The 22144-nt window shown below is 52.6% G+C and overlaps 8 protein-coding genes across 8 annotated transcripts; 4 read left to right on the forward strand and 4 right to left on the reverse strand.

Annotated features, from left to right (window-relative positions):
- Window positions 1-113: 113 nt before the first annotated feature.
- Window positions 114-2458, reverse strand: BDW70DRAFT_137787 (major facilitator superfamily domain-containing protein). Its single transcript, XM_073737104.1, has 9 exons — window positions 1961-2458; window positions 1699-1901; window positions 1486-1649; window positions 1357-1440; window positions 1129-1305; window positions 1000-1083; window positions 671-954; window positions 516-618; window positions 114-465 (listed from the first exon to the last, which is right to left on the reverse strand). Exons 1-9 carry the CDS (start codon window positions 2172-2174, stop codon window positions 330-332), a joined length of 1449 nt encoding a protein of 482 aa, XP_073595154.1. The 5' UTR covers window positions 2175-2458; the 3' UTR covers window positions 114-329.
- A 220-nt stretch (window positions 2459-2678) lies between these two features.
- BDW70DRAFT_67353 (NAD(P)/FAD-dependent oxidoreductase) lies at window positions 2679-4453 on the forward strand. Its single transcript, XM_073744546.1, has 6 exons — window positions 2679-3093; window positions 3157-3315; window positions 3377-3486; window positions 3537-3699; window positions 3771-3877; window positions 3933-4453. Exons 1-6 carry the CDS (start codon window positions 2815-2817, stop codon window positions 4429-4431), a joined length of 1317 nt encoding a protein of 438 aa, XP_073595155.1. The 5' UTR covers window positions 2679-2814; the 3' UTR covers window positions 4432-4453.
- A 74-nt stretch (window positions 4454-4527) lies between these two features.
- BDW70DRAFT_67349 (MFS transporter) lies at window positions 4528-6563 on the reverse strand. The gene is made up of 3 exons (XM_073744545.1): window positions 5930-6563; window positions 4944-5879; window positions 4528-4883 (listed from the first exon to the last, which is right to left on the reverse strand). Exons 1-3 carry the CDS (start codon window positions 6330-6332, stop codon window positions 4624-4626), a joined length of 1599 nt encoding a protein of 532 aa, XP_073595156.1. The 5' UTR covers window positions 6333-6563; the 3' UTR covers window positions 4528-4623.
- A 754-nt stretch (window positions 6564-7317) lies between these two features.
- On the forward strand, window positions 7318-12084 carry BDW70DRAFT_137797 (phosphoribosylformylglycinamidine synthase). The gene has a single exon (XM_073737105.1). The coding sequence runs from the start codon at window positions 7778-7780 to the stop codon at window positions 11858-11860; it is 4083 nt and encodes a 1360-aa protein (XP_073595157.1). The 5' UTR covers window positions 7318-7777; the 3' UTR covers window positions 11861-12084.
- A 23-nt stretch (window positions 12085-12107) lies between these two features.
- BDW70DRAFT_137798 (putative gamma-tubulin complex component GCP5) lies at window positions 12108-15093 on the reverse strand. The gene is made up of 2 exons (XM_073737106.1): window positions 14976-15093; window positions 12108-14929 (listed from the first exon to the last, which is right to left on the reverse strand). Exons 1-2 carry the CDS (start codon window positions 15042-15044, stop codon window positions 12281-12283), a joined length of 2718 nt encoding a protein of 905 aa, XP_073595158.1. The 5' UTR covers window positions 15045-15093; the 3' UTR covers window positions 12108-12280.
- A 160-nt stretch (window positions 15094-15253) lies between these two features.
- On the forward strand, window positions 15254-16729 carry BDW70DRAFT_67392 (glycosyltransferase family 15 protein). Its single transcript, XM_073744548.1, has 4 exons — window positions 15254-15439; window positions 15519-15782; window positions 15844-16462; window positions 16518-16729. The coding sequence occupies exons 1-4, from the start codon at window positions 15292-15294 to the stop codon at window positions 16672-16674; spliced, it is 1188 nt and encodes a 395-aa protein (XP_073595159.1). The 5' UTR covers window positions 15254-15291; the 3' UTR covers window positions 16675-16729.
- A 406-nt stretch (window positions 16730-17135) lies between these two features.
- Window positions 17136-18165, reverse strand: BDW70DRAFT_67383 (cytochrome c oxidase subunit VI). Its single transcript, XM_073744547.1, has 4 exons — window positions 17856-18165; window positions 17637-17682; window positions 17433-17550; window positions 17136-17369 (listed from the first exon to the last, which is right to left on the reverse strand). Exons 1-4 carry the CDS (start codon window positions 18044-18046, stop codon window positions 17251-17253), a joined length of 474 nt encoding a protein of 157 aa, XP_073595160.1. The 5' UTR covers window positions 18047-18165; the 3' UTR covers window positions 17136-17250.
- Window positions 18166-19077: 912 nt separating this feature from the next.
- Window positions 19078-20994, forward strand: BDW70DRAFT_137801 (elongation of very long chain fatty acids protein). The gene is made up of 3 exons (XM_073737107.1): window positions 19078-19731; window positions 19780-20062; window positions 20122-20994. Exons 1-3 carry the CDS (start codon window positions 19327-19329, stop codon window positions 20451-20453), a joined length of 1020 nt encoding a protein of 339 aa, XP_073595161.1. The 5' UTR covers window positions 19078-19326; the 3' UTR covers window positions 20454-20994.
- Window positions 20995-22144: the final 1150 nt, after the last annotated feature.

Consider the following 22144-nt stretch of genomic DNA (forward strand, 5'->3'; position numbering starts at 1 on the left):
CACGTGATTCTCTTTTGATGACGTCGATAACTAGCGAGTCCTGCCTAATTGGGAAGCCAAGCGTATTTTCCCCGGCTCGACCCCAGATTCCCTTTCTCACAGCCAATGGCCTCGGGTAGAATCAGCGTCTGGATTACGAACAATGTCTACTGTTTACTGTTTTTTGGAGCTAATCCTACGCTGAGCTCAGGGAACTGGTCTATGTGAAAGGTATATTATTACACCTACGCCGTGGCTCGAAGCGCGTCGCTAACACATATAATGAAGCCGATCCCATAACTCTGATGCACGACCTGCTACCGGTTTAACCCCAGCCAATCAGGTCTCGTTTAGACAGCCTCGGCCTTTGCAAGCGCGGCATTTTGCTCCTGGGCAACTACATCTGCAGGAATCTGGTCCGGCGTGCTGTTCACAAGCAAGATCATCGGTAATAACGAGACCGCAAGCAGAACGAATGTAACGATGCTGGAAGCCGTCAGTGATGCCTCCCGAGGAACGAATGGTGGGAAACATACAATCCGATCAAAGGATTACTGTCCGTCTGAGTGTTCATACCATAGGCAATGGCCTGTCCAATTGCTTCAATGCACCTAAACATAGCGCCATTACGGACATTCGCTAGACATCTCGTCAGCTGTGCCCCTCTGCAAGTGCTATATTGTTGACTTACCCTGCGCATCTGTCGCAAATGACGACAGCAGCCAGTACATGTACGACTGCGAGAGCGGGCCGGTTGTCTGCACGAAGAAGTACGGCAGGAAGGACGATGGATACAGTCCGTCATTCCAGTCAATGTGGCCCGGGTTATGGTGGTTGAACTTGTTCTGCATGATAATGGACCAGATGTAGACGCCGACATTAAGGATGACAACAGTGTAGAGACCCATCTGGGCGCGGCGGCGCTGGCTGAAGCCCTTCATGTCGAGGATGAAACCGAGGCCGAAGCATCCGACGCTGAGGGGTCAGCTAAAGCAAGTCAATGCTGACGGTGGAACTTACATGCAGAAGAAAGGTGAGATTAGAGACGAGAGGGCTCGGGCGCGGACGGAGAAGTAGGTTCCTAGGTATGTGGACCAGGAGCCGCTGTTTCGGTCAGCTCGTATTTTTGACGGGCTGATGGGTACGCACGAGTAGAAGAATGACCACAGTGCCCAGAATCCAGATAGTAGGATAAGCCTTGAAGTCACGGTCTTGAGGATCTGCTTGAATTCTCGTTTGGTGGAGAGGGTTTCGGCCATGACAATCTTGGTTCCATCAGAACGAACAACGCGTTCAAATGGAGCGATTAATAGAGCGAATGGAAGGCTGAGCTATTAGTTTCACTCTCTCGGACTGGTCTGCACATGATGCACTCACGCAAGACATTCAATAATCACAAAGGCGATGTAGGTGTCTGGGGTGATACCACCATCGGCTCCTTCGACGTGGTTCTTTGACAGACTGGGAATGTCAGCTGAGATATAAAACAATTCATGCGGTGCTCACTTGATGGCTCCTCCAACAAGCTGTCCGAGGTTTCTCGACACAATCCACAGCGCCAGATACTTTCCACGAGCACCTGACGGCGCGAGGGTCATAATGCAACCAGCCTCGGCGACGTACCAGCACGCCGTCCCGGCGCCGCTGATGGCACCGCTGAAAATAAGGTACTTGCATTCGTCAGATAGGATCCCAGAAACGGGGTAAACCGTGACTCACCCATTGATTGCCGAACTTGCTGTTGCAGTAGTACGCGGACCCCTGGATAGGAAACGACATGGAACCCAGAACCAGCGCCCACTTGACTCCGATCTTGTTCACGAGTGGCCCGCCTAGGAAGCAAACGACTGCAAGCATGGCGTAGTTGATGGCATTTGAGATGTTGGAAACTTTGGGCGTTGCAAGACCACCGCCGCCAAGGCCTGTTGAAGAATCACTCTATCAGTCGTCAATCGAGTCTTGTCCTTGGTAGTGGACTTACCAGCAATTGCATCGGACATGGCGGGACCGCAGAAGGCCTGGATACTTAGAAGCATCATCTGCGTCAGACTGTGCTGCCATACCCGCTTCCACAACGGGACCGTGTTTCTATAGTGCTCCATGTCGATCCCGGGGACGAGTTCGCCCGCAGCCGGGGAAGCAGGACGGTCATCCTGGTTGGGGCCCTTGGGAGCAGCAGTTTTGGAGTCGGTCATGGTGGATCGTATGTTGGATATCCAGGACCTCGACGATCAAAGCCGGGGAAGGCGCTGGTTATATACCCGCGATGGCAGCTGTTATACACCCTTACCCTCGGGTTATCTCTGTATCTCTGCCACGATCCCTCCGGTATCTGGGTGGGTCTCCCCACGTTCCATCGTGTCTCCAACGTCTCCAACCGTGCCATGGGGTTCGCCTCCGATCCCGGTGGAAGGTCCAGGCGAAACGGTCCAAGCCGCCTACGTTTTAGCCGGAGATCTGGGCTGCGAGCCAAGCTTCCCACCGAGCTGATGCCTGGCCAAGCGGTGGGAAGGTCCACGCGAATGTTGGTCCCTAGTAGTCTCGTATTAGACGCCATCGCTCCACAAAATCGGCGCGACGCCGTTCATCGAGAGCCAATCGGATTGATCCATTTTATCGGCTTTCTATCTGGCATGATCAGGCTGTCTTATAAATATTCATCGCTCTACAGTATAGCTATCTGTCGTGAATATAGACTTATCAACTTATCAGTGGAGCATTACTTGACAGTATTCTACGATCAAGGTTGACTCCCTCCAGTCCCTCTCGCAACCCCTTTTCCTGTCAATTCTTCCATCTTTATCCCATACTCAAGCCGACAACTGCATTGCAACCATGACGCCCCGAGTCAACACCAAGATCATCGTCGTCGGTGGCGGCGGCACAATGGGCTCGTCGACAGCCCTGCACCTCCTGCGCGCCGGCTACACGCCGTCAAACATCATAGTGCTCGACACATACCCTATCCCCTCCGCACAGTCTGCAGGCTACGACCTGAACAAAATCATGAGCATCCGGCTGCGCAACAAGCCTGATTTACGACTCTCTCTTGAGGCGCTGGACATGTGGAAGAATGACCCTTTATTCAAGCCTTTTTTCCACAATGTCGGAATGGTGCGTCGCCAATCACTGACATCATAGAGAGACGAAAAACAATACTGATACGTAGAGGTACAGATCGACGTCTCTTCAACAGAAGAAGGCATTGATGGTCTTCGCAAGAAATACCAGTCTCTTCTTGACGCGGGCATTGGGCTCGAGAAGACGAATTTCCTGCTGGAAAGCGAAGACGAGATCCTGGCAAAAGCGCCGCATTTCACGCGGGAGCAGATTAAAGTACTTTGCGCCATTCACTATGCGCTGCTCATGTCCTCGAGATATGCTAATTATCGTATAGGGCTGGAAAGGCCTGTTCTGTGGCGACGGCGGCTGGCTCGCTGCAGCCAAAGCCATCAATGCCATCGGGCAGTTCCTCAAGGAACAGGGCGTCAAGTTTGGATTCGGCGGGTAAGCTTTTTATTTTAGACTCTGCTCTCGATATTAACAATAGTGTACAGCGCCGGCACGTTCAAAAAGCCACTCTTCGCCGATGCCGACGAGAAGACGTGCATCGGCGTCGAGACTGTAGACGGCACAAAGTACTACGCCGACAAGGTCGTTCTGGCAGCTGGTGCCTGGAGTTCGACGTTGGTCGATCTCGAGGAGCAGTGCGTTTCAAAGGTATGCATGCCTGCGCCTCCCAAGCTCGGTCCAAGTTTAAGTAATGCTGTCTCTAACTGTGATCATGAAAGGCCTGGGTCTTAGCCCACATCCAACTGACGCCCGCTGAAGCAGCCGCGTATAAGAACACCCCTGTTATATACGACGGTGACTATGGTTTCTTCTTTGAGCCGAATGAGTACGCACCTCCCCTCTTCTCATCCTTCCAGAGAACAACCTACTAACTATGACAGAAACGGCATCATAAAAGTCTGCGACGAATTCCCTGGCTTCACGCATTTCAAAATGCACCAGCCGTACGGCTCGCCGGTGCCCAAACCCATCTCCGTGCCTCGTTCCCATGCGAAGCACCCCACAGATACATACCCGCGTGCGTCGGAGGTCACGATCAAAAAGGCTATTAACCGGTTCCTGCCGAGGTTCAATGACAAGGAACTATTTAACAGGGCCATGTGCTGGTGCACTGATACCGCCGACGCAAATCTGCTTGTTTGTGAGCATCCACGCTGGAAGGGGTTTTATCTTGCGACAGGGGACAGCGGGCATTCGTTTAAGTTGCTGCCGAATATCGGAAAGCATGTTGTCGAGTTATTGGAGGGGAGGCTGGAAAGTGTGTTTAAGGATGCTTGGAGGTGGAGGCCTGGCAGTGGGGATGCATTAAAGAGTAGACGGGCTGCGCCTGCGAAAGACCTGGCGGATATGCCGGGGTGGAGGAATGAGGCAAAGATGTAGATGTATATTCAAGGAATCCCATTATTCATGTATAATAATCTTAACTAAAACATTAAAGCGACATGATATATAGCGTCTAGACATCTATCGGAGTAAAAAAGCGTGCAACCAAAATCGCCAATTTTTACCAAAAACACCCCCCGAGACCACAAACTAACAGCCGTGGTAACCCAGTATGCAAAAGTGAAACTTTCAAGCCTTAGTAGCAACCGCCTCCTCATCGTCCGCAAAGGCATATCTCGAGTACCGCCGGATGGCAGCGCCCTTGAAATAGAATACGTACGGAATCGCACAGCAGGCCAGGGCCAGGAAGGCAAGCAAAGAGCTGGCCCATTGGTCGCCCAACCGCTCGTACATCTGCTCCGTGAAAAGAACAGTCGAGGCACCCCAGAGCGAACGGATAAAGGTCTTGGCTGCCAGGGCTGAGGCGGCTTGGTGCTGGTATGTATCCACTGCAGGAATGAACATTAGTAGATGCGACGGCAGATGGTTGTGATGCGGTTGTTACATACCAAGGTAGTTGTTAGCTGAGTTATACAAGAAAATAAACCCGAATCCAACAGGGAAGCCGCCAATCATTGGACCGAACCAGTGAATATGGGGATATGAGGTCCAAGCGAAGATGAACAGGCCGATGGGGATGAACCAACAGGAGACCATCATTGGGATGAGACGAGATTCCGCGGGTGGCTTGCCGCCGTACTTCGAGTAAAGAGAGAGGTAGTGGTTGTTCACAAAGGGAGCACAGGCGGCGCTAAGCAGGACGCCGATAGCAAGTGGGATGAACATGAGACCCGTTGACCCGGCGCTCCAGCCCTTGCCACCTTGGTAGACGATAGGATAGGCGACGAAGAACATGTACAGCAGACCGTAGAGGACGGACATGTAGAGGGAGATGAAGAGGACGATAGGCTCGAGAAAGAGCAGCTGGAAAGGGCGGAAGAGGAAGACACGAAGTCTCTCGCCAATCGGCCGCGCGTCCAGCTCGGTCTCAGTAACATACTTGGGATCGTTCTCTGATTTGCGGAGCTTCTTTGCGCGTCTCGCCAGGATGGCTGGCGCTGAGGTCTCAGGGACAGTAAAGGTGATAAGGACCCAGGCGACGAAGGAGAGAATCAGGGTTAACCAGTATAGCCACCGCCAGCCCGAGGCGTCGGCGAGGAACCCGCCTGCTAGAGGGCCGATAGCTGGGCCGATGAATGGACTCGCCGAGAACGCGGCCATGGGGACGCCGCGCTCCTCGTTCCTCCACATATCGGCAAGAGTACCGCCGACCAGGGTCATGGGGGCACTGAATGCAATACCGTCGATAGTTCGACAGACGATGAGGGTTCCAATGTTCTCAGCAACAGCGCATGGGATGACGAAGACGACGGCTAGCAGGAGAGTGAGAGCATAAACGGGCCGCCGTCCATACATCTCAGACAAAGGAGCAAACGCCATGGGGCCTGGCAAAGTTAGCTACACACCCTACATCAATGAGGAATCTTAGACATACCAACACCAAATCCAACAACAAACACTGTCACAACAACGAGACTGACTTCGCGAGAGACACCAAACTCCTCGGCGGGGCCTTCGATGTCGGCAGTGATAACACTACTGGCGAAGGCGACGACGAAGCAGGTAAATGCCACGACCATAGTCACGTACCACTTCTTCCATTTCGGCCAGTTCTTGGGATTTTCAGGGTCGTCGACTCTGAATGTAACCAGCTTGTAGTCTTCTGTCCTGCCATCGGCCGTCCGAACAGGTTTGGCGATCTCACCGTTCTGCGTCTCCTGGACATACTCTTCGATGTTGGCATCTGCCGTCAGTGTACGGTAGGGCAGATCTGTGGGGTCAATTTCGCCCCGATTGGAACCCATGGTGAAGGTTGGTGCGAGTGTGTTGTCTGTCATATGGACGTTAGACAATCCAGGATTCCTAAACCGTATAGACACGAGTAGTGATTCGACTGGAGATTGACTCGGCTGGGGCGGGGTCGGGAGGGTCTTTTATAACTTTCCATGGCCGCAATCCAGACGGTATTAGAATGAGCTGGTCTATTAACCAAATGTTGACGTTAATTCCTTGCGGTCCGATTTCCCTTCGGCATCCGCCATAGAACCCTTATTAATTTCCGCATCGGGATATTACGCTAGCCGTATCGGGTAATATGTCACGGCGCCGCTGTCAAAATTGTTCACGGGCCACCGAGTCATGCGCCGTGTGGCCCATGGGAACTGGACTAATTAGCGGATCTCTTTTGCCCTTAGGCTGTTTTCAGCTTCACGAATGCAATTCACCTTGATACGGCTTCTCCATGCTAATTGGGGGTATATCATGCATCTGACACGTATCACGGTGCGCACGACCATGGCAAGAGCTCGGATTTGTGGGAGGTGTAGTCGTGTCACGTATCACAGCTTCCCGCTCTGATCCAGTCAAGTCAGCCTTGTCCGCATCACCCGGGTGGACTCTATCATTCTGAACAGCAGCCCAAATTGGAAAAGGTGAACGCCAAAAGAGGTAGAAGGATTTCTTGTCAGGTCAATTTTGCAGGTGGACCGCCCGAGCTTTCCGCTGCCAAGACTCGTCCCTACTCGGAATATCTCGCCCAGGAAGGTAATATGCTCCTCAATGGACAACCCCGAACTGGAAATAAATGAAGGTGTGAGGTCACGAGCTCTCCATGAGGTTTGAGTGTGCAAAGTCCTTCCGTGGTTCTTATCAATTGAAACAGTGAATTCTGAAATGTTTCTGGCCACTGTCGTAGGAAAATGCTGCCGGACACCTGGGACTGTCCATGGGTCTACTGCAGAAATATATATCTCGCTTGCTCGTTGCATGACGGTCCGGGCGCTGACGGAATAATACCGATTTGACGCGAATATTCCCCTATAATATATATAAGCACCAATAGTAGCTTGGCTCTATGTGGTACGATTGAATATGCCCCTCCCACTCATGACCCATCCACAGACGGCTGGAGTCTCAGTTGAGGTTAAAACTCGCCCTACAGAGTGCCATAATAGATGCCTGATGCAGGCCGGTGTCGGAGCCAGGCCTTCTAGTGTTTATCACGTGACGATAAGATAAGCCGCAAGCGGACTAGCGCGGGGCAGATCGACGATCTTCAGAAGAAATGGTGTGAATTTTGCAGCAGCAGACGACGAGCAGCTCAGCTCATTCTCCTTTGCTGAATCCTCAGTCGGAGCTCGCTCCTCGAGGAGTCTCATCCATCGGTTCTACTAGAGGTCTTAATTGGTCCTCGTATTGATTCCTCTCGATAATCCTGACGACTCATTTCAGACCGAGTCGCCCTTCGTTCGCCTCTGTTGAGTCACGCACGACCGGTCTCACGATGGCTTCTCCCTTCGACTCGGCAGACTTCGCCCTCCCGGGCTCGGTTGCATACTCTCGTTCTCGTGGCCGGGCTATCGCTGCCTCTATTGGGGCACAGGATGTCCGTGGCCAGTGGGTTCATTATGTCCACACTGCTGAACGTCTACCCGAATTCCAGCAAGACGTCCTCCAACAGCTTCTCAGCTACGGCGATATCACCGATATACCACCCTCGTTTACCGCGGAAGATGGCGAGTTCGATGTCTTCTATGTCTTCCCTCGAACCGGGACTATCTCCCCGTGGAGCTCGCAAGCCACCGGTATCGCTCATGTCTGCGGCTTGAGGAAATACGTGAAACGCATTGAACGCGGTATCAAGATCTCTTGCCTGCGGCCTGCGTCTGGAGAATACAAACCTGGTTTCAAGGACGTCCTTCACGACCGTATGACGCAGTTGATCAGTGAGGCTGAGCCCGACCTGCACCTGATGTTCTCCGAGCACAGTCCCTTGCCTCTCGAGACTATCCCGCTTAGCGGTAGTGACAAGTCGCCTAAGGAGGTCTTGCAGGAGGCGAACAAGCGGATGGGACTGGCGTTGGAGGAATCCGAGATCGAATACCTTGCCGCGGCCTACGGGCCCGACGGCCCGCTGGCTCGTGACCCGACCGACGTTGAGCTATTCATGTTTGCCCAGGTTAACTCGGAACATTGCCGTCACAAACAGTTCAACGCCTCCTGGACGATTGACGGGATGGAGATGCCAAACAGTCTCTTCTCCATGATCCGAAACACTCACAGGAAGAACCCCGAACACACCGTGAGCGCATACAGCGACAACGCCGCCGTCCTGCAAGGGTTCGACTCCTCCTTTTGGGCCCCCGATCCTGTTACCGGTGAGTGGAACCACACCAAGGAGATTGTCCACTTCCTCGCCAAGGTGGAGACTCACAACCACCCCACCGCGGTCTCGCCCTACCCTGGCGCGGCCACTGGCTCTGGAGGTGAGATCCGTGACGAAGGCGCTGTCGGACGCGGTTCCAAGCCCAAGGCCGGTCTTGCTGGCTACTGTGTGTCTGATCTCCTCATCCCGGGCTTGAAACAGCCTTGGGAATTGGATACCGGCAAGCCCAACCACATCGCCAGCGCGTTGGACATTATGCTGGAGGCGCCGATTGGAAGTGCGGCCTTCAACAACGAGTTTGGTCGGCCCTGTATTACGGGTTACTTCCGTACTCTGCTGACGGAGATCGACATTGGGAACGGAGAGAAGGAGGTCCGTGGATACCACAAGCCTATCATGATTGCCGGTGGTGTTGGCACAGTCCGGCCTCAGCATGCCATCAAGAAGCCAGATGCCGTCAAACCAGGCTCGTATCTTGTTGTTCTTGGTGGCCCTGCTATGCTCATTGGTCTCGGTGGTGGTGCGGCTTCTAGTATCACCTCTGGTGAAGGCTCTGTCGACCTCGACTTTGCCAGTGTCCAAAGAGGCAACGCCGAAGTGCAACGCAGAGCACAGGAAGTAATCAACGCATGCACAGCTATGGGCGACAACAACCCCATCAAGTTCATTCACGACGTCGGTGCCGGTGGTCTCTCCAACGCCCTGCCCGAATTGATCCACGACTCCGGATTGGGCGCTAAGTTCGAGCTCCGTGAAATCGACAGCGCCGACCGAAGCATGAGCCCCATGCAGATCTGGTGCTGTGAGGCACAGGAACGATATGTCATGGCTGTCGGCGAGGAGAGTATGAACAAGTTCACAGCTATTTGCCATCGTGAGCGTTGCGGTTTCTCTGTCGTCGGTCGCGGAGAGGGTGGTTCAGAGGAGGAGAAGAGATTGATCCTTCTCGACCGAGAGTCGAAGGAGCACCAGACTGTCATCGACCTGCCCCTGTCAGTGCTTTTCGGAAAGCCCCCAAGAATGACCCGCACGGTGGACTCTCGGAAGTTGAAGCTGCCTGCCGTAGACACGAGTCTTACCACATACCTCCCCTCGCTGGCGCCTAACCGCGCGGAGCTTATCGGCGAGGCTGCCAACAGGGTCCTGTCGCTTCCTGCCGTTGGCTCCAAATCCTTCCTCATCACCATCGGTGACCGGACAGTCGGTGGTCTCACTGCTCGTGACCAGATGGTCGGGCGATGGCAAACTCCTGTATCTGACGTTGCCGTCACCGCGACAGCTCTTGTTCAGGGTGCGAAGACTGGTGAGGCTATGGCCATGGGTGAGAAGCCCACGCTTGCCCTCATTTCTCCTGGCGCATCTGCTCGCATGGCCGTTGCTGAGTCGCTTATGAACATTGCCGCTGCCGACCTTGTCGATCGGCTAAGCCGCGTCAAGCTGTCTGCAAACTGGATGTCCGCCAGCAGCCACCCTGGAGAGGGTGCTGCTATCTACGAGGCAGTAGAGGCTATTGGTATGCACCTGTGCCCCGAACTTGGTATCAGCATTCCCGTTGGGAAGGACTCTATGTCCATGAAGATGAAGTGGAAGGACGAATCCGGCGCGAAGGAAGTCACCGCACCCATGTCTCTTGTTATTTCCGCGTTCGCGCCTGTAGAGAACTTCCGCAAGACCTGGACACCTGCTCTCCGCCATCCCGAAGACGTTGGAGATACTGTGCTCATGTTTGTCGACCTTTCGCTCGGACGCAAGGCCATGGGTGGTTCTGCTCTTGCACAGGTCTTCAACCAGGTTGGTTCCGAGTGCCCTGACATTCGCAATGTTGAGCTGTTCAAGGACTTCTTCGATGCCACGCAGCAGCTGCAGGAAGCCGGCATTGTTCTGGCTTACCACGACCGATCGGACGGTGGTCTCTTCACGACCCTCGCTGAGATGATGTTCGCTGGCCGTTGCGGTGTTGAGATCCTGCTTGACAACATCTGCCCCAACCTCGATACCAGCAGCTTTATCGAGACCCTCTTCAACGAAGAACTCGGAGCAGTCTTCCAGGTCCGCAAGGAGCACGAGATGCAATTCCGATCCTGCTTCGCTACCTGCGGTCCTCCCGCTGGTCTCATCCACAAGATCGGTCGCGTTTCTGAGAGACCCAAGCAGAACCTCGCAATCTACTACAAGGCCAGCCAGGTCTACCGCAACACCCGCGCCAACCTCCAGCAAACCTGGGCCTCCACTTCTTATCATATGCAGAGGATCCGCGATAACGCCGCCTGCGCCGATCAAGAATACGCCAATATCCTCGACGACACCGACCCTGGTCTCTCTTGGAACCCAACCTTCGACCCCAAGGACCGCGCTCTCCCCTTCCTCACCAGCCTCACCTCCATGTCCCCGTTCGCCAACAAGCCGCGCGTCGCGATCCTCCGCGAACAAGGCGTTAACAGCCAAGCCGAGATGGCCTTCGCCTTTAACACCGCCGGCTTCGCCGCCATTGATGTCCACATGACAGACATCATCTCCGGTCGCGTCTCCCTCTCCAGCTTCGTTGGTCTCGCCGCCTGCGGCGGCTTCTCCTACGGAGACGTCCTCGGTGCCGGCCAAGGTTGGGCCAAATCCGTGCTCCTTCACGATAACACCCGCGCCGAGTTCCAGTCCTTCTTCAACCGCCCCGACACCTTCGCCCTGGGCGTCTGCAACGGCTGCCAGTTCCTCTCCCGCCTGTCCTCGCTCATCCCTGGCGCCTCAAACTGGCCTACCTTCGAGCGCAACGCCTCCGAGCAGTACGAAGGCCGCGTTGCTATGGTCCGCATCTCCGATCCCGACCCCTCGAACCCTTCTGTCTTCCTCCACGGCATGCACGGCTCTTCCTTCCCCATTGCCGTTGCACACGGCGAAGGTCGCGCCTCCTTTACGGCCTCCTCTACAGACCCAGCTTCATTCGTCGCTCAGGGCCTGGCGCCGGTGCAGTGGGTCGACAACGCTACACTCAAGCCCACCATGAAGTACCCTTTCAACCCCAACGGTAGTCCCGAGGGTATTGCTGGTATTCGCAGCGCAGATGGTCGTGTCATGGCCATTATGCCACATCCTGAAAGGACCGTTATGAACGGCATTGCGAGCTGGTTGCCGGCCAAGGCAGAGGAATGGGGTGATATTGGGCCTTGGGGACGGATCTTCTTCAGCGCGAGACGGTGGGTTGGTTAGGCACTGCATTAATTCTCTCAAAAAAAACCATTTTTTTACGCGACCTGACTTCTCTATTCGTTTCTTGCTGCCTTGCTTCTTGTCATGTTGTTATGGTAATTATGCGCATGCGTACATATGGGAGCTGAGAAAACTCTGCTACTTTGCTACGAAGATATGTATCCCAAAAAGACTTATTAAATATCAGATACCGTTAGAATCAATGGAAATCATTATTTCAAATTGCTCATGCTCCATTCATTCTGCAATCGGCCCCTGGGGAAATATCACTGCAAACTTACCCCATTTACACCCTTTGTGAACGCCAGCTTATCCCATCCCATTCCATCCAGTCTTAATGAACGCCAATCCCAGACTAATGCACGTAAAGAAATGAAAAATAGAGACCCACATCTCTTGGAACCACTGCAGCGGTGGAAATTAAGACCACCCAGCCACCCTTTCCTTCCTCCATTCCAGCTTCTCAGCCAACATCTCCCAGCTAATCTGCCCATCAACGCGCCCAACGCCCTTTAGCCCTGCGGCAATAAACGCAACGAGACGATTGAATTGTTCCTGAGTATCTCTCAGGCGCTGAAGGTACTGAGATTCATGAAGTGAAGCGCGACGATGTGGTGAGATGTAATCTTTGGCTTCGTCAGACTCATCAGACTCGGAGTTGACTTCCTCAAACTCCTCGTCTGTGTCTTCTTCATCGCCGTAAGAATACTCATAGCGGATTTTGCGGGGTGTGGGCAATAGGCCAGTTTTAAAGGGCTTCCCAGGGGCCTGCCTCCGAGGTGTTCTTGTTGGATCGGAGTGTAGGGGTTGGTGCTGGAAGCGGGTGGCGTGCAGGTCGGCAAAGGATATGCAGAGATCGAGGATACTGAGTGTTGCTTGGTGGAGCGGTAGGAGATTTTTGGAGAGCAGACATTGCTCTTCCAGAGTTGCCGTAAATGAACGATGCGCGGCTATCATTGCATCGACGTCGTGAGCAGTGGAGAGAGATTTCCGTAGAGATTGGGTGGTAGATGATATCACGAAGCCTGTGAGATGGCTATAAAGCACGTTAAGAAAGAAGAGTAGGTTGTGCCGAATTGCGTAGCTGAGTGTCTGCCCTTTAGAATCCCCCGCCTGATTTGTGCCATGACTGAGATTATGCAGGCGCTGTTTTACGATGCTATACTTTGCCCTGCGGATTTGCATCAGGAAGTTTGAGACGCGCTGGTAGGCGGCAATACCGTCTTTTGTGATGATGTTCGCAACAGGCCAGGGAAGGATGTAATCGAAAGATAGGCTTGAAAGTATCTTTACTGATCGGCTGCGAGTGTCATGGTCTTTCACAGAACGAACGATGAGGCGAGTTGAATCAATGATGGGCAGCGAACCGAATGTAGTCTGGGCGAGTTCTGTGAGCAGAAACCGATCACTCCAGCCGCCCTTTCTTCGGTCGATTAGTTCAAAGATTTTGGTGTCGATGGGCCCGATCAGACTTATATCTTTGCAGAGGTGGATATGCTCGAGTGCATGGAGAGATATCCACAACCCGCATCGCTCGTCCAACTCCTTTCGCAAAAGAGATGATGTGAATGCGTGATTTTCGTTAATGACGTTGTTGAGAGCGGACTCTAGCAGTGCATAAAAAGGCAGACAGGTAGAAGACAAGTTGGAAGGGCAAATATCCTCAAAACTGAGGGCAGTTTTCCTTGGTGCTTCTAAATTGTCTGCCAGATTCAACCGGTTCAAAAAGACCCTACTTTTACCAGTTATAAATATCTTGTGGGCAAAGGGGCGAATGAATTTGGGTATCTTCGCCAGCTCTGGTTTTGTCTCCAGCAAGTACCAGTCATGCCATAATGTCCGCAAGTCATTTTTCTTACGATTCGCTGAGACGAAGAACAGCGATGAATCTTCGAGCTGACCGGTTTCCATCCAACGGTAAAGAGGACGAGCGTAGGTCTCAAACGAGGCAAAGAAAATTTCAGCTAAGCGAGCAAAATTCTCGTCATCGCCGGCAGCTTGGGTGATGCACACCAAGTCAAATAACAGGTCCAAGCACTGAACGCCATCTACCGCAGTTTGGTCAAGCTTGGAAACGAGGTCGGCCAGAAGAGTGAGCAGTTTTGATTCGCGTTGAACATCGTCCAACAGCTGCAGGAGACTGACAGCCACAGACGAGTTTCGTGAAAGAAATTGGGTCTGCACGTCCGAGAGAAATTTGTCAAACTCGTGTAAGCAATCCTCGGTGCTGCGATGGAACGTTTGCATGTAAGCAGCGGATTGTGGCGTTTTGGTAAATCGTCTTAGGATGTCAATTTTCGCTCCACAAGCGCATATTGAGTTCAGGACAGACGAAAGAGCTTCGCGTGACAAATGCGGAAGAGTGTATCTCCGGTCTATTTCGACGTTTCCGTCAAGACGCCATAATAGAGACGTGGGTAAACCCTGAAGCATGAAAATCGCCTCTCTCACAATCTGGAGTTCAGTTACCTCACAGGAGATTACCTTTGCGCACTCTGCATGGTCTCGCTCAGTTTCTTCTCTCCAAAATTGTACGCTCTTGATCGATATTACAAGGTCTTCATCGTGGCCTGCACAGAAGATATCGTCGGGAATCACATAGTCATCTTCCGAAGTGATCTGAGTAAAGTTCCTAGCAGCCTGGATACCGCTGGATACTGAAGAAATGTCGTCGTCGTCAGATGAACTAGCACCATAGTCTACGCTTTCCCAAATATCCTCGTCGCAGTATGCGGTCCCGGAGGCATCCAGATCGGTCCACGAGAGCTGCTTTTCTTCTTTCTCGGGTTGGAGTTTTACTAGCCGATCAACCTTCGCAAGCTGGGCCGGTCTATCGGCAAGCTGTAGTAGAAAAGAGAGGATCTCTGGAAACACGGCCCCGCGGTGCTGGTCCAATTCAGCGAGTCTTGGCTGAAGCGCATCGGCCAAGTCGTCTCTGTTAAGAACCCGGAACTTCTCAAGTAGCCCTTCGAGTTGCTTTGCTACAGCGAACTGATCGGTCCGCCCATGCGACGACGTCCTGAGAGCTTCATCAACGTGACGCTTCAGGGCCCGGAAATGAGCAGTGTCCTACAGATCTATTAGAGGTGTTTTAGTCCCGATGGATGACGCGTACCTTGCCCGTTTTTGCGACCGCAGAGATAAGCAGCTCCGTTGTGCTTGTCGAGGTACCGGCAGCCGCCATAATTACATCTGTACGATGCCAGAACCAAGTCCCATAATTTATTTTAGATGTTATAGAGGAGAAGCGGAAGAATAAAGATCAAGCGAAGCAGTTGACGTCTTGCCCGATTAGTCGAGTATTGCCACGCTAAACCCAAGCGGGCCAAGGCGGCAACGAGGCCGAAAAGGACAATTCGAGACCCTGCAACTTGCTGTTCACTCATGTCTCATCTTCAAGCAATTCGTCGTACCTTCTGAGGACAGTCAACATGGCTGTCGCTAGACCTATTCGCATGCTCTCCGCGGCATGCGTGGTAATCGTGATTTTTCTGGTGTTCCAGATGAAGAGGAGCCCTTCATATGTCGGCATGGGGCCAGGCGAGTACAACGGCATGACCGCGGACCCTCTGAATGATCGTACGCTCTCGCTCTTATCCATTTCCTCGTGTTTAGCTGTCGGTCCTTCGCCTGTGCTGACATTGTCTTCGATATATAGCAACCGGTGAACCTGATGGCTATCTGTGGCGCGCCGACGAACACGACTACGCTCCTGACAGCACCAACTCCGCCCGAACCAATGCAGCCATCATCTCCCTCGTGCGGAACGAAGAGCTGAACGAGCTGCTTCCAAGCATGCGCGACTTGGAAAGGACATGGAACCACAAATTCAACTACCCGTGGATCTTCTTCAACGACGTGCCATTCACCGAGGAGTTTAAGAAACGAACACAGGCGGAGACTAAGGCCAAATGTCAATACGGTATGGCAACTTGATCCACCCAGAATATTTTGGCTTGCGGCGGGGAGTTGACAGTTCTCAGAGTTGGTTCCCAAAGAGCACTGGGAAGTCCCTAGCTTCATTGACATGAACCTTTTCAAAGAGTCCGCGGCGCTCCTGAAAGAGAAGGGATTACAGTACGCCGATAAGATATCCTACCATCAGATGTGCCGGTGGAACAGTGGCATGTTCTACAAGCACCCAGCGCTTAAAGATTATCGCTACTACTGGCGCGTGGAGCCCAAAGTCCAGTTCTTTTGTGATGTCGATTACGATGTCTTCCGCTTCATGGAGGATCGCAACAAGACTTACGGTTTCACGATTAATCTATTCGATGCTCCCGAGAGTATCCCATCCCTGTGGCCGACGACACAGGAGTTTCTCGCCGCGAATCCTTCTTACCTCTCCGATAACAATATGATGGACTGGTTGACTGACGACCAGCTCCGACCGGACCACACCCGCGATGCGAATGGATACTCGACCTGCCATTTCTGGTCCAATTTTGAGATTGGTGATATGGAGTTCTTCCGCGGTGACAAGTACTCTGCGTACTTTGATTTCCTTGATCACGCCGGTGGTTTCTTCTACGAGAGATGGGGTGATGCTCCTGTTCATTCGATCGGTTTGGGACTGTTCGAGGATAAGAACAAGGTTCATTGGTGCGTTATCTCCACGAAGCAAGCATTAATATTGCTAATCCTGGTTGTAATATAGGTTCCGCGACATCGGATACCGCCATATTCCTTATTTCAACTGCCCCAACTCGCCCAAATGTTCCGCTTGCACCCCTGGCAAGTTCTACGAAGGCGCATCCTTCCTTGCCAAAGAAGACTGCCGGCCCAGCTACTTCAAGCACGTTGGGACTCATTAATTCGCTTGAACAACTTCTTTAATACCCATACATATAACCATATACCACTTCTTGCCAGGCGTCCGCTGCGACACGGTCGCATTTACGTTCAAATTTGCATCCATAGGGTTCATAATTGTTTTCGGCGGCGTTTTGTGATTTGGCTTGCCCTTTCTACGGCTTCTTGTATCTTGCCATCTTCTGATTGTCCCTTTCCCTTCTTCTGTAATAATTGTTGGATTATGCAAAAGAGGGCTTCCTTCGCTGTATGTATACTGTCTTCCCTTCTACCCTGCCAACTTCGTCTGTCTCTCCATGGATGTCGATCAAATGGCCAAAACATAAATAGAACAATGTCTTCTTTATAGATGTCTTCGGTAGAGTACAACAGCTGCTCAAAGGGAGGAAAGATCAAGAACTTCGTCGTCGCACTGGTATAGAAAGCAATGATGCACCTCCATCGACACCCGAAACACAACTCAGCAACTCTCCAACTGCATTCTAGAGTATGTATACAGCTTTGCTATCTCGTCAATCAGACGGGGACAACACAGTGATGGATTTTGGAGAAAATCCTGCGTATGCCTGGCATCACATTTACTCCTCGTCAGGGTAGAGTTCCTCCCGAAGAGGAACGCCGAGCTCCTGGCGGAGACCCTCAAGCGCCTCGAGGTACTGCTTGTACTGTTCCTGGTTCTCAACCTTGGCCTTGATACCTGTTATGGGGTAAGTATGGATTTAATCATGATACCGTTTCGTTGATATGGTTTAAAGCGCACCTTCGAAAACCCGGACAGCGGTGGGGAAGTCGTTGACACGGCGGGCGGCCCGGAGGGCAGCCGAGAGAACCTCAACAGAGGGGACAAGGTCGTAGGCGAAGCAGTTGTTCAGGTTGCGCTGGTAACCGACGTCTATTAGCCGTGCTCAAGGGATTCATGCGATGACGACACAAGAGAAAGCGGTTCGCTTGACGACTGACATACCTGGAGCTCGAAAACATCCTGCACACCATCGAATTCCTTCTCGAATCTAGGAAAGTATATGTTAGTGGAATTGTTATTGCGTCGTTGAACCAGCCGTAGTCAGAAGCCAGCTCGAACCGCACCCGGATGAGCTGATCCCCTGCAAACGACCGTGACCACCAATCGAGCCTCTGGCTACGCCAGAATAAGCCCAATGGCTATCGGATTGAATGAGCGTACCTGGCAGAGAACTGCTCGTATGTCTCATCGTCGTGCTGGCCGGAGCGGAGCTTCATGGAGGTGCTGAAAGCCGGACGACCGATGAGAGCAGCGGGAGTCTGGACGCGGGCCCGAGGCAATTGGGAAGCTCTGAAAAGGCCGGAAGGGCGGACGGCGCGCGTCGCGAGACGGAAGACGGAGATGGAAGGCATGGCGAAGGAGGGGTGGATGGAGAGGTGGAGGTGACGAATTGACGCTTGGGGGGGAAGACGGGCGAGATGTTGAAGTTGGAGGTTTGAGCCGGAGACGCTAGGTTTTTTGCGGGCGCCGAATGGGTGGTGTGAGGTTTGGCTGCCTTAAGGCATACATTTCGAGTGTAATCGCAGCTCAGCGTGCTGAGGTTGGTCGAAAGATCGGTGCCTTGCTGCCTGGCCTTGCCTGAATGCTTCCGCTTGAGCCCGATGGAGGCCTGAGGCAGCATAACTGCCGTGCTTTGTTTTGGTTGGCTGGCCATACTTGAGGATTTTAATCACTTTGATTGGTCAGTCGGGAATTGCACGGCATCTTCTGTCCCGAGGGATCGTTCTCAGCCTTCATGTTCCCCAGGGCCAGGGCCAGGGAATAAAAACAAGGAAATTACTGGATGCTACACATGGATGGCCTCTGCAGATGGTGGAAACCAGTCTGCATCTGTCAGGGAACGCTTGCATTCTGAATGTTGGCGGAAATTGCCCCAGCTGCCTCACGAACACTGGGATATAGCACGGAAGATATATACTTCTCTAATGAACGCCTGCCATGAAGGCCTGAGTATTGCCTTGTTGCAACCAATTGATAACCGGGACATTTGCCGACCCGAGACGCTATTAAAGATCCATACTTAATGATTCGCACTCGATCTATCGAACGCTACTAATGCCGAGCTCTATCTCGTTGAGCAGCCGCGCATGTGAAAGTGCTATCTCTCTTCGGCCTCTTACCAGAACTTGTTATTGTCCTCCTCTTACGCAGGCCTTAGATAGTTTGCCCGCAAGGCACCATTCACAGGCGCTAGTTAGTCTCCGAAATCCTGTTCTGTTGGCTTAAAACTCCGTAGCGATGGACCAGGCCGTGGCATAGAGACCCCAAATTCACGTGATCCGCCCCTTTATTGAGGAGCTAACCGGATTTGGCGCTCAACGGACACGCCGGAGACAGCAGCCAGGCAACCTCGACCTTGAACCAGCCAAAAAGACACGCTTTTCAACTCTTTCCTCAACAGCTTTGCTTCTTCCCCCGGACCCTGTCGCTCGGGGCCTTTCTTTCTTTTTTTCCTTCCATCGTTCTCTTTCTTCCCCTCTACCTCGCGTCGCTTTTAATTCTCCCTAATTGCGGTCCTCGACCCTGTCAGCGCCCTACGAGGAAAAAATCATTCAATCGTTCCCTCCCTTCCTAACCAGCCCAGCTCTCCGCCACAAGTCTGTCTCAGCGCGATCGTGCTAAATAGTCAGCAATGGAGTATTTGCAAGACATCCAGAAGCCGTCCATTGAGCGGCCCTTCGGCATCCATCTATGGCCGATCTTCGACAAGGCCTTCGAGGCTGTTATGGGCTACCCTGCCAGCGAGTTCCAGTTCGTTGAGGGCAAGACGCCGATGTCCACCTTCAGGGAGACGGCAATCATGCTCATTGTTTACTACGTGACGATCTTCGGTGGTCGCGAGGTGATGAGAAACCGCCCGGCTTTCAAACTCAACACCCTGTTTATGATCCACAACTTCGTTTTGACCGTCGTCAGCGCAATTCTGTTGGCCCTCTTTGTTGAGCAGCTTGTCCCTACCATCTGGAACCATGGCATTTTCTACTCCATCTGCGACCACCGCGGTGGATGGACGCAGCCCCTGATTGTCCTGTACTATGTGAGTCTGTCGTTTGCGTGGGAATCGAAGCGCTGCTAACAAGACTAGCTCAACTACCTGAACAAATACCTAGAGTTCCTCGACACCGTTTTCCTATTCCTCAAAAAGAAGCCGCTGACCTTCCTCCACACCTACCACCACGGCGCCACCGCTCTCCTTTGCTACACTCAGTTGATCGGCCTGACCGCCGTCCAATGGGTTCCGATCACTATCAACCTTTTGGTGCACGTTGTTATGTACTGGTACTACTTCCAGAGCGCCCGCGGTATCCGTATCTGGTGGAAGAAGTACATCACTCGCCTTCAGATCATCCAATTTGTTATTGACCTCGGTGAGTCTCGGCTGCGCTTGCGTGTACCCGTCTGGACCCGTGGCTAACCGCAACATTAGTCTTCGTTTACTTTGCGTCGTACACCTACTTTGCATCCACCTACTTCCCCTGGGCTCCCAACGCTGGCAACTGCGCCGGTGAGGAATTCGCTGCCTTCGCTGGAATGGGCATCCTCACCTCCTACCTCGTTCTGTTCATTTCCTTCTACATCGTCACCTACAACAAGGCTGCTAAGACTGGTCGCCCGCGTCGCAACACTGGGAAGCAGGCGGTTATTGACATGGCCAGATATGAAGTGGCTCCCTCTCCTGCCGGTGAGAAGAAGTCGAACGGATCGGCCGTGACCACTGGCCGCTCCAAAGGTCCCGTTACCCGCTCTCGCAAGGCGTAAATTCAGGGACGAGTACGACGATACTCGAACCATGTGAGCTAGCTCCTCAGCCAGTTAACCCACGTGCTGAGAGCTCGGTTCCCTTCCAGGCGTTGTCCCTGGACCTGCATTTGACCGGCGTCCCATAGCCAAGCCGGAACGGTTCCTTCTGTGATTGTATTATGGTGCCGAAGTATCGCTTTTAATGAATGACCCTGATGACACTGGCCGCTTTTGCCTGGCCAGATGATGCATGTCGCAGCGAGCTTTGTGGCATTGGTGGGTTGCAAAGCTAGCGGATGTTGTGCATGAAGGTTAAAATAATTTCGTGAAATGGTTGTGTCATTTCTCGGTGTATTCTACAGACGGTTTGTTGGTCTTGCATCTTGCTCTTTCCTCTTATTCTTTCTCTTCGCTTTCCTTTCCTGCAGGTTGCAGATTTTTTCTTATTATTATTTTTCTTTTGACATTCTTAGTATCTATAGATGACGGCAACCTAAATGTAATATGTGCTTTGACTGTATATACTGTGCTAGGGTGAATAACATCTTTATTGTCCTTAGACTGCTCCGCAATATACACTTACCTCATGGCCGTATGCTATTGTGTCGATCCCCCCACCTGCAATCACGGTCCAGTTATCACGAACCCGGAAGTGACTCGACTACTTCGTTACAACGCAGTCGAATACTCGGTCGTACGGGAGTGATACTTCCCCCAGGCCTGTGTGACTGTGACGTGGCGGTCCTACCCTGGGCATGGGGATGGGGTGCCCAGGCGCACTACTACCCCCACGGCACGACAGAGTAGACGGGCTGATAGGAAGAACTGAGAACGCCAGCACGACTTGAGAACGACCTAGCAAAGTTGGGAGCTGAATCTGATCGCATGGTAAACGAGGACTTTCACGACCTAGTCCCACATCAACCCCAAGCAGGGCCTGTCCGTCACATGGGATTGTGATGGTCAACAATACAACGGTACTGCTGCTGGCTGGCACAGAAAGAAACCGATGCGCGGACAATGGGACGAGAAGGACGCTGAGCTGGTCATACTGGTACAACTGAGACCTTCCTGACCCCCGGGTGCTCAGACGCAGGCCGCAGTAGACTCAATTGCTGGTAGAGGCAGAGGCAAAGTGCAATTACGCCGTGATAGGTAGATGGAGTCATGTCAGATACAGCGAGGCAGAAGAAAGATGGAAAAAAGGGAGAAGCTTCTAAAGTCTTCAAGGTCCTCGACCCCCAATCCACCTAGGGATGAAGAGCGATATGACTTGAACTGCCACGCCATGCCACGCCATGCCATGATATAACGTAACTTAGATTATGCGGTAGGTGCGTACACCGTAAACATCCACTCCGTGTTCCGTCTCCGTACCTAGGTAGGATACTTCGCCGGGTGATCCATTCTATGATATTGGACGGGCCGTCTGATATGATATGATCCCATATGATATTTTGTATGACACGACCTGCATCCTTTTCAGGGACAACTCATCTATACATATTAATACTCCTTAAGCGGGTACTCTGCATATGACGATTGATTGCCAGCAGCCCGTTTCTGCGTTTCTCCACACTAAAGAGCCACAATTCATATCGGGCGCTGAGAAGATCATCGCTGCACCGTCCCAGGTTGCATTTCGTGGATTACAGACTCATGGATCGTCGACTAGGAATCGCCCAAAAACAGGGTTAGCACTTACTTGA

The sequence above is a fragment of the Aspergillus foveolatus genome (assembly GCF_047715535.1).
Source record: "Aspergillus foveolatus strain CBS 279.81 unplaced genomic scaffold BDW70scaffold_30, whole genome shotgun sequence".
In the NCBI taxonomy this organism is placed as follows: Eukaryota; Fungi; Ascomycota; class Eurotiomycetes; order Eurotiales; family Aspergillaceae; genus Aspergillus; species Aspergillus foveolatus.

What these genes read in the sequence shown, in the direction of transcription:
- BDW70DRAFT_137787 (XM_073737104.1), bottom strand. Translation starts at nt 2,174, where the DNA reads ATGACCGACTCCAAAACTGCTGCTCCCAAGGGCCCCAACCAGGATGAC. An exon ending in GCAAGTTCGGCAATCAATGG is followed by an intron (nt 1,650 to 1,698) that starts GTGAGTCACGGT and finishes GACGAATGCAAG; the next exon opens with TACCTTATTTTCAGCGGTGC. An exon ending in CTTGTTGGAGGAGCCATCAA is followed by an intron (nt 1,441 to 1,485) that starts GTGAGCACCGCA and finishes TGACATTCCCAG; the next exon opens with TCTGTCAAAGAACCACGTCG.
- BDW70DRAFT_67353 (XM_073744546.1), top strand. Translation starts at nt 2,815, where the DNA reads ATGACGCCCCGAGTCAACACCAAGATCATCGTCGTCGGTGGCGGCGGC. An exon ending in GTCAAGTTTGGATTCGGCGG is followed by an intron (nt 3,487 to 3,536) that starts GTAAGCTTTTTA and finishes AATAGTGTACAG; the next exon opens with CGCCGGCACGTTCAAAAAGC. An exon ending in AGGAGCAGTGCGTTTCAAAG is followed by an intron (nt 3,700 to 3,770) that starts GTATGCATGCCT and finishes TGATCATGAAAG; the next exon opens with GCCTGGGTCTTAGCCCACAT.
- BDW70DRAFT_67349 (XM_073744545.1), bottom strand. Translation starts at nt 6,332, where the DNA reads ATGACAGACAACACACTCGCACCAACCTTCACCATGGGTTCCAATCGG. An exon ending in TGTTGTTGGATTTGGTGTTG is followed by an intron (nt 5,880 to 5,929) that starts GTATGTCTAAGA and finishes TAACTTTGCCAG; the next exon opens with GCCCCATGGCGTTTGCTCCT. An exon ending in CTCAGCTAACAACTACCTTG is followed by an intron (nt 4,884 to 4,943) that starts GTATGTAACAAC and finishes TCATTCCTGCAG; the next exon opens with TGGATACATACCAGCACCAA.
- BDW70DRAFT_137797 (XM_073737105.1), top strand. Translation starts at nt 7,778, where the DNA reads ATGGCTTCTCCCTTCGACTCGGCAGACTTCGCCCTCCCGGGCTCGGTT.
- BDW70DRAFT_137798 (XM_073737106.1), bottom strand. Translation starts at nt 15,044, where the DNA reads ATGGCGGCTGCCGGTACCTCGACAAGCACAACGGAGCTGCTTATCTCT. An exon ending in CGGTCGCAAAAACGGGCAAG is followed by an intron (nt 14,930 to 14,975) that starts GTACGCGTCATC and finishes ATAGATCTGTAG; the next exon opens with GACACTGCTCATTTCCGGGC.
- BDW70DRAFT_67392 (XM_073744548.1), top strand. Translation starts at nt 15,292, where the DNA reads ATGGCTGTCGCTAGACCTATTCGCATGCTCTCCGCGGCATGCGTGGTA. An exon ending in CGCGGACCCTCTGAATGATC is followed by an intron (nt 15,440 to 15,518) that starts GTACGCTCTCGC and finishes TTCGATATATAG; the next exon opens with CAACCGGTGAACCTGATGGC. An exon ending in GATAAGAACAAGGTTCATTG is followed by an intron (nt 16,463 to 16,517) that starts GTGCGTTATCTC and finishes GTTGTAATATAG; the next exon opens with GTTCCGCGACATCGGATACC.
- BDW70DRAFT_67383 (XM_073744547.1), bottom strand. Translation starts at nt 18,046, where the DNA reads ATGCCTTCCATCTCCGTCTTCCGTCTCGCGACGCGCGCCGTCCGCCCT. An exon ending in TACGAGCAGTTCTCTGCCAG is followed by an intron (nt 17,683 to 17,855) that starts GTACGCTCATTC and finishes ATACTTTCCTAG; the next exon opens with ATTCGAGAAGGAATTCGATG. An exon ending in AGGATGTTTTCGAGCTCCAG is followed by an intron (nt 17,551 to 17,636) that starts GTATGTCAGTCG and finishes GTCGGTTACCAG; the next exon opens with CGCAACCTGAACAACTGCTT.
- BDW70DRAFT_137801 (XM_073737107.1), top strand. Translation starts at nt 19,327, where the DNA reads ATGGAGTATTTGCAAGACATCCAGAAGCCGTCCATTGAGCGGCCCTTC. An exon ending in CCCTGATTGTCCTGTACTAT is followed by an intron (nt 19,732 to 19,779) that starts GTGAGTCTGTCG and finishes TAACAAGACTAG; the next exon opens with CTCAACTACCTGAACAAATA. An exon ending in CCAATTTGTTATTGACCTCG is followed by an intron (nt 20,063 to 20,121) that starts GTGAGTCTCGGC and finishes CCGCAACATTAG; the next exon opens with TCTTCGTTTACTTTGCGTCG.